Source organism: Musca vetustissima, unplaced genomic scaffold (assembly GCF_032173495.1).
Source record: "Musca vetustissima isolate MV318-11 ecotype Yass unplaced genomic scaffold, APGP_CSIRO_Mvet_v1 utg4709, whole genome shotgun sequence".
NCBI classification, from domain to species: Eukaryota; Metazoa; Arthropoda; class Insecta; order Diptera; family Muscidae; genus Musca; species Musca vetustissima.
Window position 1 is genome coordinate 21,155 of NW_026888605.1, and position 13,119 is coordinate 34,273.

General features: G+C 32.9%; 1 protein-coding gene across 2 annotated transcripts in view; it reads left to right on the forward strand.

Moving 5' to 3' along the window:
* Nucleotides 1-253: 253 nt before the first annotated feature.
* Nucleotides 254-13,119, forward strand: part of LOC133336435 (tyrosine-protein kinase Dnt) — a 63,152-nt gene continuing 50,286 nt past the window's right edge. For both annotated transcript variants that reach the window (XM_061544727.1, XM_061544728.1), the window contains exon 1: nucleotides 254-419. In XM_061544727.1, coding sequence (XP_061400711.1) covers nucleotides 308-419 — 112 coding nt within the window. In that variant the 5' untranslated portion in view covers nucleotides 254-307. The remainder of the gene's footprint in view (nucleotides 420-13,119) is intronic.

Sequence of the window (13,119 nt, forward strand, 5' to 3'; positions counted from 1 at the left end):
ACTGAGGCAATAGCAAACAACAGCTCAAAGAAAAATTGTCAATTTAAATGCTTTTAATGATTTTTTAAATTTTACCAACGAATTCATCAACAACGAAGCAGTAGCACCATAGCAGCCGACTTTTAACCAAAAGACAAACAAGCGAACTTCACATCATCATCTGCTCGAAATAGAGCGCCTTCTCCACTACTGTCACTGCCACCAGCTTATCCTTGTCATCGGTCCTTTAATATCATCATCTTCGTCGTCTATTAATTGTGAAGCTATTCGGCTAGGAGAGCTTTCCATCTAAGCAACAACATAACAAATGGCCAAAATTTGGTTATTGTATTGGGGCCTAATGGTTGCCTGGTATCCCCTGTTGTCAAGTGGTTATCTTAACGTGTTTATAAGCCACAAAGAAGTGATGAAACTTATGCGTAAGTACAGATTACTCTGCTTGTTCATTTTTTTGGCTTTCTTGTTTGCCCATCGGAATTTTATATTCCATCAACATCAATAACAGTTTCCTTAGTGTTGTTCCTATTCGATTATGTTGGAGGTGTGGTGGGGGTATCTTTTCCCCTTAAAGCTTTTAACCAATTTATTAAGGGTTTTCTCAAATATCATTTGGTCCTTGGCCATTAGTAGTGTGTCAATGTGTCTGCACAAAGACAATGGCAAGCAGCTAAACCAGCATGGTCGGTAGAGAAAAAAAAAATAACTTGATGAATGGTATGGATGAGGCGGAGAAAAGGACAGAGCCAAAGTAGAAATGCCAAAGTGATTGATTATAAAATGACACATTCGATGAGAATGATGCTGACGATAATGACGAGTAGTCTACACAAAGGAAAGTGACACGAGCGTAGTTAAGTAAAACAAAAGAGATGCTTCAATGTCCAGTCCAGTTAAGGACATTCTTGGCAGTGTTCCTTTGTTTAGGAATATTTAGAATAACCTTGGGCATGAATAGTATGTAGTGAAGGTTGAGGTGAAATGTTTTAAAAAAATTTACAGGCTTAGGTTTGATTATAGAAGCATCAAAATTATGCTAAAATACTAATAATAGTATGGAAAACTAATATTTATTATGTATTATTAAATTAAATTTAAAAAAGTTATTAATACAGTGTCGTTAGTAAAACGAAATTAGTAATTCATTTATACCACACACCACACAGTGTCACGACCGCGGCCAAAAATGGTCAAAACCAAGTACCACGGAGGACAAATTTTTTGATGAGGATTGATAGAAAATACTCCAATTAGAATAAATATGAAATATTACATCGATATGTCGAGTAGTTTTGTCTCTACAAAGGTTCAAATCTGATAATTATTTATAAACTGATTTTTTACGATATTTTCGAAAAATTGGTGTGTTTTTCTGATGCTCAAATATTTGAATATTCAAATTAACGGTTATTATAAAAGTGTTTATTTTGGTTGCTGTGGATGTAAAAACTAGGATTCGCTTTAGTTTGTATGTATATAGATATCATATGGTGTATACAGTCGTCCACACTTGTAGTACTTAGTTCATCAAATTTGTAAAACAAATTTTGAAATTAGTGGAGCAGAAAAAAAGTTTAAAAAAGGTTAGCTCTAATTTTTTTTTATTTGAGTGGTCAAAAGTATGTTATTTAAGGAATAAAAAAAATTAGCTGCGGAGTCCTGCGGTCCTAAGAGTTATTTAACTTTTTTGGTGACCACCTTATGAAAAACTATGGCATATTCACGAAATGGTTAGAAGCGAATGGTCAAATATGTTATGTATACAATTAAATAAGTTATTGAGGATCAACTTATACTTATTTATCAGATCATTTGAGACATAATCTTATAATCTTAATTTAGAGGTTGCACATGAATTACCTTTGTGGAAGGTTCATACAGAAAAATATTAGTTCATGACATGGGATACGCAAAGTGCAGTACAATACCTTTTGAGCGACTTCACAAGATGCTAACAAGTCATGCAAACAAATAATTAGTACCAGCCCGAACTTTTGTTAAAGCCGAGTTAAATAAGGATTTTATTTATTATTTTATATTACAATCCGACCTTGTAATATCCTTAAACAGCCATAAAGTAAAGGCCCGAGATTATAATGTGAATGATACTAAATCGTACATTTGGGAAGACAATTTTATATATATATATATATATATATATATATATCTGATGTGTGTTTTGAAAATGCTGTGAATTATAAAAAAGTAATTTATTAGTTTATTTTAGTTTATATTTTATATTATAATAAAAATAACAAAACTAAAACTACTATACTTAATTTAGCTGCATATAACGATTTTATAGTACAGAAAGTTAAATTTTTAGGGACTTTTTGTGTGGTAGGACCTGAAACATTACAAAGTGCAGTACAAATTACATCAAATTTTGAAGACAGTAATATGAAAATATGAAAATTTTCGTGGAATTTGGATGAATATAAAAAAATTTTTAGGTCAAAAAATCGGATTTTTCAAGACCCTTTGTTTGGGAGGTATATCAAATCTTGGTCCGGTCTACCCAGTTTTTGGTCCGTTACTTTATAGGCATAAGTAAATGTAAATTGCCAATTTTCATTGAATTTGGTTGAATATTAAAGATTTTATAGCCCAAAGTAGTAAAATTTTCAAGACCCTTTGTATGGGAGGTATATCAAATCTTGGTCCGATCTACCCAGTTTTTGGTCAGTTGCTTTATAGGCCTAATTAAATGTAAATTGCAAATTTTCATTGAATTTGTTTGAATATTAAAGATTTTATAGGCCAAAAAGTGTGACATTCTTAAGACCCATTATATGGGAGGTATACCAAATCTTATATATATATATATATATCTTAAGGCCAATAATGTGTGTTCTTACGATAACTCCTTCTATTTTTGGCCGCTGTTTATATGAACTCGCGACATAGTGCACCATGAGGAGACGTAATAAATTTTTGATCCTATTGAGCGTTTTTGAACATATATAGGCCCCAAGAGAACAATATTGAATTCAAATCGACCACATGCTGATATTTACTGATAATATATAAAATCACCAAATTTTTTTAAAACATTGTACAAATTTTGCAATCAATATTTTATATTCGTTGGTATAGCCCCATATACGTTGTTGTATAGCCCCATATACGAACACAGCTCCATATCATTTATTTATTATTATTTTGTTGAGGTTTTAGCCGCATTTTTCAACTGAATTGGCCGAAATTTGGTATTCAGGGCTCATGGCCCGTTGTGAGATTAAAGATAATATGTATACAAAATCTTTGCAGAAAACTGTCAATATAGGTCCCTATTTTAGTTATATTAATGGTCCTAGTCATATTTTCTTACCGTTGTGGCTATAATTTGGCATTGCGGATTCTTAGTTGGTAAAAACAAACTTTTTTACAATTTTTAATATAGGTCCATATTTCGACTAGCCTCCATATAAGGTTACATTAAATTCTACTCGTTGAAGTGCGTGTAACTTAGCATTCCAAGTTTTGATTGGATAGAATTGTCAACGTAATAACATTTTTGCAAAAAAATAAAAGTCAGTGGCTTAGCTTTCATATAAATATCCCGACCAATTTTTGGTATTATGATTGGGAACCTATTATTTGGCTATACCGTATATCCTTAAAAAAACCGTACAAGGCTTAAAAAAAATTTGGGTACTGAGATTTCTAAATTTGGAAAAATGTTAAAAATATTCCAAATGAACACTAATATTTCGTCTTTGACCAAAGTCTATGTTATGTCAAAATTTGTGCCAAATCGCATATTCTATTACCGTGTACGTTTTTATGAACATTTGCAGGCAGGCGTGGGCACGATATTACAAATCTGTTATTTTTTATTATTTTGTGGAAGTTTTCTGGAGGATTGGATCAAAATTATCGATTATCGAACTTCATATATGTTTAGAAGAAATATTGCTTTTGAATCATATGAATTTCTCCATTATATTGAGCAAAAACCAGACAAACATTTTTATATCGCCTCCAAATTGCCTCAGAGTGACCAACGGCATTCTAAATATTAAAGTATAGCTTAGAAATTACACGTTAACATTTTCCTAAGGATTGTATTCATTGGATGTCCCAAATACCATACATATATAACCAAACCCATGTTTATATCCATAAAATTGTATTATTTACAAAAGAAGTAACATCAACATACACCCACGAAAATCAGGTGTCAATAATTTCGCAACACCCTAATACAAAATATGTATGAACATGTTTTCACAGCTTACTTACACATGTATCCATTAGTTGTAGAACAACAACATCGGCTATGAAATATTAAAAATGTTATTCAGAGTGGGTTTTCGTGTTAAATTGATATAAAGCGAAAATTTCTTAACGCAAATTATTGCGGTTTGACATCGAACATGCTTTAGTTAAATGTTGCAAACGAAAAAGATTTTAATCTTTAATGTGACTAAAAATAAAAAATGCTTATAAGCTGTGGTATTGGCTGTCGTTTTTTACACCCTTCATGACACTAAAGCTATATGTTTGCAGGACAAAAAAGGAAAAGAAAAAAAATATTTATAAAAATATAAATATAAAATGATAACCCGCCAAAACTACAAAAAATTTAAATATTTTAGTCAAAAAGCTAAATATGATCATGACCAAAATGAATTTGAGTCTAAATTATAAAATCAGTAGAAATTATTCCTTAATATTGTCAAATCCAATGGAAATACACTTATTACTATTAAATTAACAGAGGTAATTGTGTCATCCCCCTAATGCTAGCTACGCCCTTGACAACAAATTTGCTATAAATTCTATCAATTCATAGGCCATCTGTATCATTATTTATTTGTTTTATTTATTTATTTCCTTCTACGTGTTGGCTGTTCCTCTTTCCCACTTTGGTGTACCTTTCTCTCACCAAGGAGAATAACAAAAAAACAACAACAAAAGTGAAATGTAAGCACAAAAAGCAACAACTCAAACAGAAATAATAATATCCTGTTGAAGACACCGAGAACAGAAATTCAGCCAAACACAAGGCTGCCTCTGTTATGGAGAAGTCGTAGAAATAACAAATTATTCGGTAATGTGACCCTTGCCTATTGTCTCCGGAAAGACAAAAAGTGCTTTCAATCAAATTTTCCCTTGTACACACTTTCGAATACTTGAGAGCTATTGCCGTCATACAATACACAAAAACACTCACACACACACTCACATAATATCGATATATCCCTAACATTGATGTAGAAGAAAAATAATATTAGGAAATCCTTAAAATTAATGGTCTCGCCTAGTGCTAGTTGAGATTCATGCCCATTTCTGGTATGCCCACACTAAATGCGGTTGTAGCATTGACAGTGCCACTGCCTGGAACAATGGTGAAAGTTCTTGTTGTTGCTGTCTTCTTGCTTTATTTTCGTTCTTGTTGTTGTTGTTGTTGTTGGCAAAAGTGCCATAAGTACATGAGCCGTGTGTTCTTGTCATATCCTGACGACCTTGGTGGATGTTGTTATGTTGCCTGCTAAATGAGGAAAATGAAACAACAATGCTAGCTCTATAATTGCACAGGATGAAATGGCAATTCTCCAAGGTATGAATACCTCCTCCGTCCGGGCTCTTCCCCTTGGTGTCGTTGTTTTACTTCCATGCTCATTTCCCTTTCCTTTTTCTAATAACTTTGCAGTTTCTATTCTACGAGCAGGGTTTGTCGTTCCAATTTTTTCCTAAGCTATGGATTTTTTGCTAACGCAAATGCTAATATGGCATAGGGATTCCGAAAACAAAACGCAAACGGGCAGAGTAGGTAACGAACCAACAAAACATAAACGAAAACGTCGAAAAAAACTGAAACATTTTGATTTGTAAATTGATTAATGGTGCCATAAGTGCCTAACTAAGCTAAAAGCCTGAATAGGCCACCACGCCACACCAACAACGAGCGAACGTACGATCCAAGGAACGTAACGCAACGCTACCGAATAAATGAATGGATGGATGAGGGAATGCTAAGTGGATGTGGAACAGATATGAATGGCACACTTGGATAGCAAACAGGATGGTTGTTTCATTCGTTCGCCCGTTGGTTGGTTGGTTGAATGGTCGGTAGGCCTGCTGAATGGCTGGCTGGCTGGCTAACCCAGATTTATAACATTTTCCGGCACTTAGCCATAATTTGAAATGAAAATTTATAAATGCTAAAGTTCCATCTAAATTTCCATCCATTTAATTGCCGAACACGAATTGAGTGTGTTGTGGTAGTGATGATGGTGGTGGTGTGAGCTGGAACATTTTTGTGTGGCCAAAAACCAAAATGTAATTAGCAAAGCCCATTTCCGCTCCAAAAATAAGTGAATAGTTGATGTATCACTGATTTGATTAGAATTTACTAAATTGCTCGAGCATTCTAAGCGTTTTCTTGTTTTCGTTGAGGAGTAGTGGGAAACTGTAATCAACAAGTTTAACTTGAGCCATTTCCATTAGGGGAGTTAGCCACTGCTATGGCCTATTATCATCTAATATATCATTTGAAAATTATTCTGTTTTTGTTAATTATTAAACATTTTAATTATTTGGGGGAAGCAATTTATCTTATGTATGAATTGTGGAACACCTGCGTTTATGAAGGAACTTAATTGATATTTTCATTATCTTATTCAAAAACAATGCTGCTTCATATTTGTTTTGAAAACCTCAGTTCTATAATGCTAATAAATAGCAGCACATGATTAATATAAATAGCAGCACATGATTAATATGTTTTTTTTTTTGATTTTATTACTATATCAAAAATTTCAGAATAAATAAAAAAATCTTAGAGGACAATCATCTATTTTAACTGTCTGTCATCTATAAAATTGATGTCCTCTATCTGTCATCTATTTCTATAATCTGTCATCTTTGTCATCTATATTTTTAAAATGTTGATCAATATTCGTTTTAAGATTAATAATTTGTTATGAAGTGAAATATTTAGAAAAGGTATTTTCAGGATTCCATATTTCTAGGTGTCCCCAATGTAAAGAAACCCACTTTTTTAATTTTACAAAAAATTACCTCCAAAAGTGAATGCTATTTACTATTCCTTGTGGCCCCTTGGCTGCAAAATATCCTTTGGAAAACATAGTTGGCATAGGTCTACTTCTTTGCTATGTTCCTTATATAAAGATCCCAAGATTATTCGCTTAGGACCAAAAATTTGGCACTGTCGTAATTAACGTCTTTTTAACTCATTTTATATATTTATAACTAAATCAAAATGTGCTATCGTTTTTATTAAAAATATAGTTTTTTCTTTTTGTTATCTATTTTCATTTTCATAATCTGGTCGCCTTATCTTATCTATATGTCACATATATTTTGTTGAATTTTCATAATTTAGAAGAATATTTAAAGGTTGTACTACATTTTTTTATCAACAATATTTCAAAAATACTTAATTCTAAATTAAAATGCCTTCTTGCGTTAAATTAAAAAAATACGTATATATTAAAGAATTATCTCGTAAGCAGTCTATAGGCTTCTCTCCACCTCCCCTGTTCCAATATAATACACTTTATGCTTATCATAATTAGAACATTGAAATTTCCCTTAAGGATTTGTTTACACTTCATGGATATTTTTTTTATATTTTCTACTTTATTTTTCAAAGTGCCACCACCCTCCTCCACTCTCCACCCATTTAAATGGAAAAGAAACAGCTCAAGCGACACCATTAAACACCGACCTCCCTCATGTGAGAGCCATTTAAATTATTCTATATTTAGTGAAATTAATAAGCTTTATCTTGAAGAGAGTCTCAAGTTTCAACCATTAAAAGCTTATTAGTATTAGGGCCATTAAAAAAGGATTATTAAAATTTATTGAAATGAGGGTAGGCGGCCGCAGCAGACATTCAACACACATCGGGCATATGTGCGCTGCTACCCTCTCCACGCCCTCCACATAGTATATATTTGCTTTTGATTTATTTAAACAATTAACCTCTCAAGACTGGTGTTCAGTTCATTACCCAAAAGAAATACCAGTAGCTAGCAAGTGCTCAATGACAATGCTACTGATGTCATTTCGGAAAATAAGGAAACTTTTATTAGAAAACTTTTTGACAAAGGCGTGAATGCAACCAAACCAATCCATTGAAGGTAACCCCTTACTTCTTGTGTGCTGCAGCCTGGTGCCGTTTCCACTTGCGTTGGGGGCAAATTAATCTCTCATGTATTTTTTGTTGGTTTTCTTACGTGACTGTGCATGGTTTTGTCATGAGCTGCTCAACGTCCCTGAACGAACAGTGAGTGCGTGTGCATGTGTCATAAACTTTAGTTTTTGTTTTTTTTTACAGAGGCAAAATCGAAAAAAACAGCAAAGAAAACAACATCAACAAAAAATGGAACGCACAAAAGAAAATACGTTAAAAAGTTGGAAAGCGTTTTTTAATACTCGACTACTTCATCTCATTTGAAGACAAAGTTTGCATAAAGATTAAACTCATAATTACAGCCATTAACTTCAAGCTCATTGAAAGAGTGCCAAGAGTCTTTCCTCTCTCTCGCCTCTTCATTAAAAATTGCTTTGTGCATGTGGTTGGCTGCCTGCACGGGTGGCTGCCTGCCTCCCCGCCAACACTGCTGACATTTTATGAATTACGAACAAAACGGAACCGGAAATGGGGCTCAATAGCTTGGCATGCCGTGGGTGTATGTGTATGTGTGCGTGTGCTTTTAAGCTTTATTTTTATTTAACACGTTCCGTTACATGCAGTGCAACTGAGTAACTGAGTGTGCATATCTTAAGGGTATTAAGAGCTCATGGAGCTAAACAATAACAACAACTACAACTAGCGAGCTGAAATTGACGATGGCAAAATAAAAACAACGACAACAACAGCGACAATTATACTCTTTATTAGACAATTATTCGCATATTTTGCAAGTTAATGGGAATAATAGCAAGACTTAATGTAAGTGTCTGTGTGTGTGGGAGAGAAAATATTTGCTAGCGATAATTCATAGCAAATTGTGTTTGTAAATGACAAGACTAACACACTTTACTCTTCAGCTTATAGCAAACCAAGCACCTTCAATGGCTTCGAGCTGCTTCTTCTTTTTCAATAAAACAAAGAACAAAATCTTATTAACATTTTTTGTTTATTTGTCTGTCTGTCTGCCTGTGTTTGTGTATCTCCTCTTAGAAACACTTTGTCACCGCCAATACTTCCACCCACTCGATGTCTTTACATAATACCAATATACCACTAACCCTGTCATCTTCTAGCCAACCAACTCCCAACTCCTTCTTGCTATCTGGCATTGTCATTGCATCTCAAGTTACAGATCAAATGTTAATTTGGGAATTATTACATTTTGTCGTTTCCGTTTTCATGTCCTTTGCCACCCCTCAATATGATGCTGTTTTATTTGGTGTCTGAGATTTGTTCATTCATTTTCAAGTGAATGAATAGATGGATGGATGGTTGGTTGGTTGGTTGACTGGTTGAATGAATGAAAAACGGAAATTCAAACAACAGATTTCTTCTATCTCTATCTGTCTCTGTGGGTTTGGTATTTCTCAAATTATATTGATAGCATTATCATTGGGGAATAATTCAACATCAGTTGTGTGTTATTATGAATACGGACAGTGGCTGGAATTTTGGACAAGAAAATTGTTATGAAGGTAAAATTTTATTAGGTTCCAAATTTTGTTCAAAGTAAGATACATATCTGTGGCAATCAGAGCAAATATTGCAATCGTAGTACTATCATTACCACGACTATGTGTATTTCGAATATACAGTGAGTGTAATAAGTATTTTGCCTCAATAAAAATTTGAAAAAATTCCAATATATATGCCTAAAGCCAGCAAACTAAAGATGTAAAATGAATTATGTATGATGGAGTATGTTTGTGGACATATTTAGATCGTATTTCTGCAATAATCACAGCGTAAGACCTATTGATCTCGAAGATATCGGCCGAAATATATAACAATCCAAAAATGCTTATCACAAAAAAGTATTTTGCTTTTTATTATTATTTTAGAGAAAATTGTAACATAGAACACGTTTGTTCTTTTTATAGTTACCATTGCGGGTAACGACATACTATAAGTGATTTGGCAACGATTCCAATAAACCACGGCATTTTTTCGCGAGTATTTTCTCACATTTACGTTCAAAACATTCTCCAGCAATATTTCGTTTAATATTTCGTAATTTCTCGTTCTAATCTCAAAATCAGAGTATTAAATATAGTTGTCGCGGCTTCAAAACATCCCAAATATGTTAAGAATAATAAAAAGGAGGTTTTACAAAATATATCGCGAGGACAGGACCTTAAAAACTATTAAAACCTAAATCCGACAAACAAATTATTTAAAAAAATATAGCGAAACACCATTTTTCTAACTTCGAAAACTTTATGGTTCATTATTACTGATCTAGGAACCAAAATATACTATGAAAATAGCAATAAGGAGGTCAGATTCAAAGATATGGACGGTTTTCTGGCAATAGAAATACATCGTATTTTGAAAATAAATAGATCGAACCATTCGAACCATTCCCTACTGCATTCGCAACTGATGGTGTTAATCGGAGATAAAATATAGAATGCGTATTCGCCACCAGCAACCACAGTTTTTCAAAAGACAATAGGATTTGACGAATAATGATGTTTTCTCCCAACTTCATGTATTGTTTTTTATTACTATTGCTTTAGAACTGTTCATATCTTTGAATCTGACCTCCTTATTGGTATTTCCATTGCATATATTGGTTCCTAGATCAATATTACTGGACCATACAAATTTCAAAGTCAGAAAAATTGGGTTTCGCGAATTTTTTTTCAATAATTTGTATGTCGGATTTTGGTTTTAATAGTTTTTAAGGTTCTGCCCTCGCGTTGTATTTTGCAAAACCTCTTTTTTATTATTCTAAACATATTTGGGATGTTTTGAAGCCGCAATGACTATGTTTAATACTCTTATCTTAAGATTAGGACGAGAAAATACCAAATATTAAATGAAATACTGATGGATAATATATTGAATGTAAATGTGAGAAAATACCCACGAAAAAATGCCGTGATGTATTGGAATCGTCGACAAATCGCTTATAGTATGTGGTTAACCGCGATTGTAACTATAAAAGGACCAAACGTGTTTTATGTAATATTTTTTCTAAAATAATATTAAAAAGCAAAATACTTTTTTGTGATAAACATTTTTGGGTTGTTATAGATTTCGGCCGATATCTTCGAGACCAATAGGTCTATCGCAATGATTCTTGCAGAAATACGATCTAAATATGTCCACAAACATATTCCATCACACATAATTCATTTTACATCTTTAGTTTGCTTGCTTTAGGCGTATATATTGGAATTTTTTCAAATTTTTATTGAGGCAAAATACTTATTACACTCACTGTATATTCGATTGAAAACACCATTTCATGTTAGAATTTCGATATAAAGAATACATTAATTTTGTCATACATACAAATTATTACGGATCAACGTAAAACGACATACCATATAATTACCGACATAAATCCTTGGACTCTTAAATGTTTATATACCCATTATTGCACATATTTATTCTTAACTAGTAAATAAATGTGTTCGTAATTTTCTTCACAATATGAACCGTCGCAATTTGTTTGACCCATACTGTTGCTGGCCCACGGAAATTGTTTTGTTCATTGGTGCGTATTTTTCGCTTTCAGCATTTCGTTGTTAAGCACATCATCATCATCGTCGTCGTCATCCATTGATGACATTTGAAACTGTTGTCATCTACATCATCAACGAACGAACCGAACCGTCTTATCCGTTGTCGTTTGCACTCTTTTTTCTCTGTCCCGTGTAGTGACAGCGCATCCCAGTTAATGCGGATACCTAAACATTCATATTGACACCATCATCCTGGATTGTCAGTTTGAATAAAGACATTCTTAAATGAAATTCCTAACGCTGTCAACAGCAAAAACAACAACAACGACTACTACTGCTATTGCTATAATAAATAAAGGTGACAATAAATACTCTAAACGTCAAATGAAAAACGCACTGTTCGAGTAAATCTCTAGATTTCAATCAACCTGAAATCGTACACCGGTTTATCAACAGCACAGTTTCTTAATTTAGCAGACTTAATTGGAATTCTTTGTCGATGGTGATGATAAAAAAATGGCAATGTCGATATGCTGACATCATTTTTATTTGAAATGAAAATTATTGAAGGGTATTAGTAAAAAAAAAACAAAACACAATATTATTTGATGTGATAACAAAAATCGATAGATAATAACTCGCATATACGTCATATTAGATCAGTTATCTTGAAATGTTGATTATACGCTAACAAGTACAATGCATCAGGCATCAAGCACGCACGCATGCTCTTATTGGGAGTAGTCTGTGTGTAATAAAGCGTAAAAACAGCTCCGATTCTCATGCAAAATCGTTTCTTCTAAGCGGTTTGCATTCTTTCACGTTTCTTTAAAACAAAAAATTATAGCTTTTGTGAATCTTGAAAATAAATATATTTTCTACAGACTCAACATAAATATAAAATTAGAATAAATTTCAGGATATTAAGTGTTGATGTAGTCGTGGCTATCCACGATATCAACATCGTCTTTGATTTTCTATTATTCTACAATTTAATTTAGGGACGACTGTATAGCTTTTTTAATTGAAATACTAAAAAATGTTTATGGTACGCTTGTTTGGTTTGAAGCCGCTAATATAAACACTTTCCTTGGCACACCATAATATTCCACAATCCATCATCTAGATAAAGCTATCATTCAATATTAACACAACTGTTCTCCTTCAATATCAAATACCCATACGGGATAAGCTTCTCATTTAAAATAAATAATATTTGGTATTAGCATTATAATCATCAGTGTCATCACTATTGTCATATAAGAGCACGAAAACATACAACCTTCGAACCTAATGACATGTCACTTTATCGTCATCTTTTTATTGGCAAGGGTATTTGTGTTTCTTTACAACGCTGGTTCGCCTTGGTTTGTCTTGGATATTTTTTCGGGGTGTTGTAGTATTTTTTTTTTTTTTTGTTCTGTTCATCTTGTACGATTTGTTTTGTAAAGCGTGTAATAGTGTTACTTGCTTTTTTGT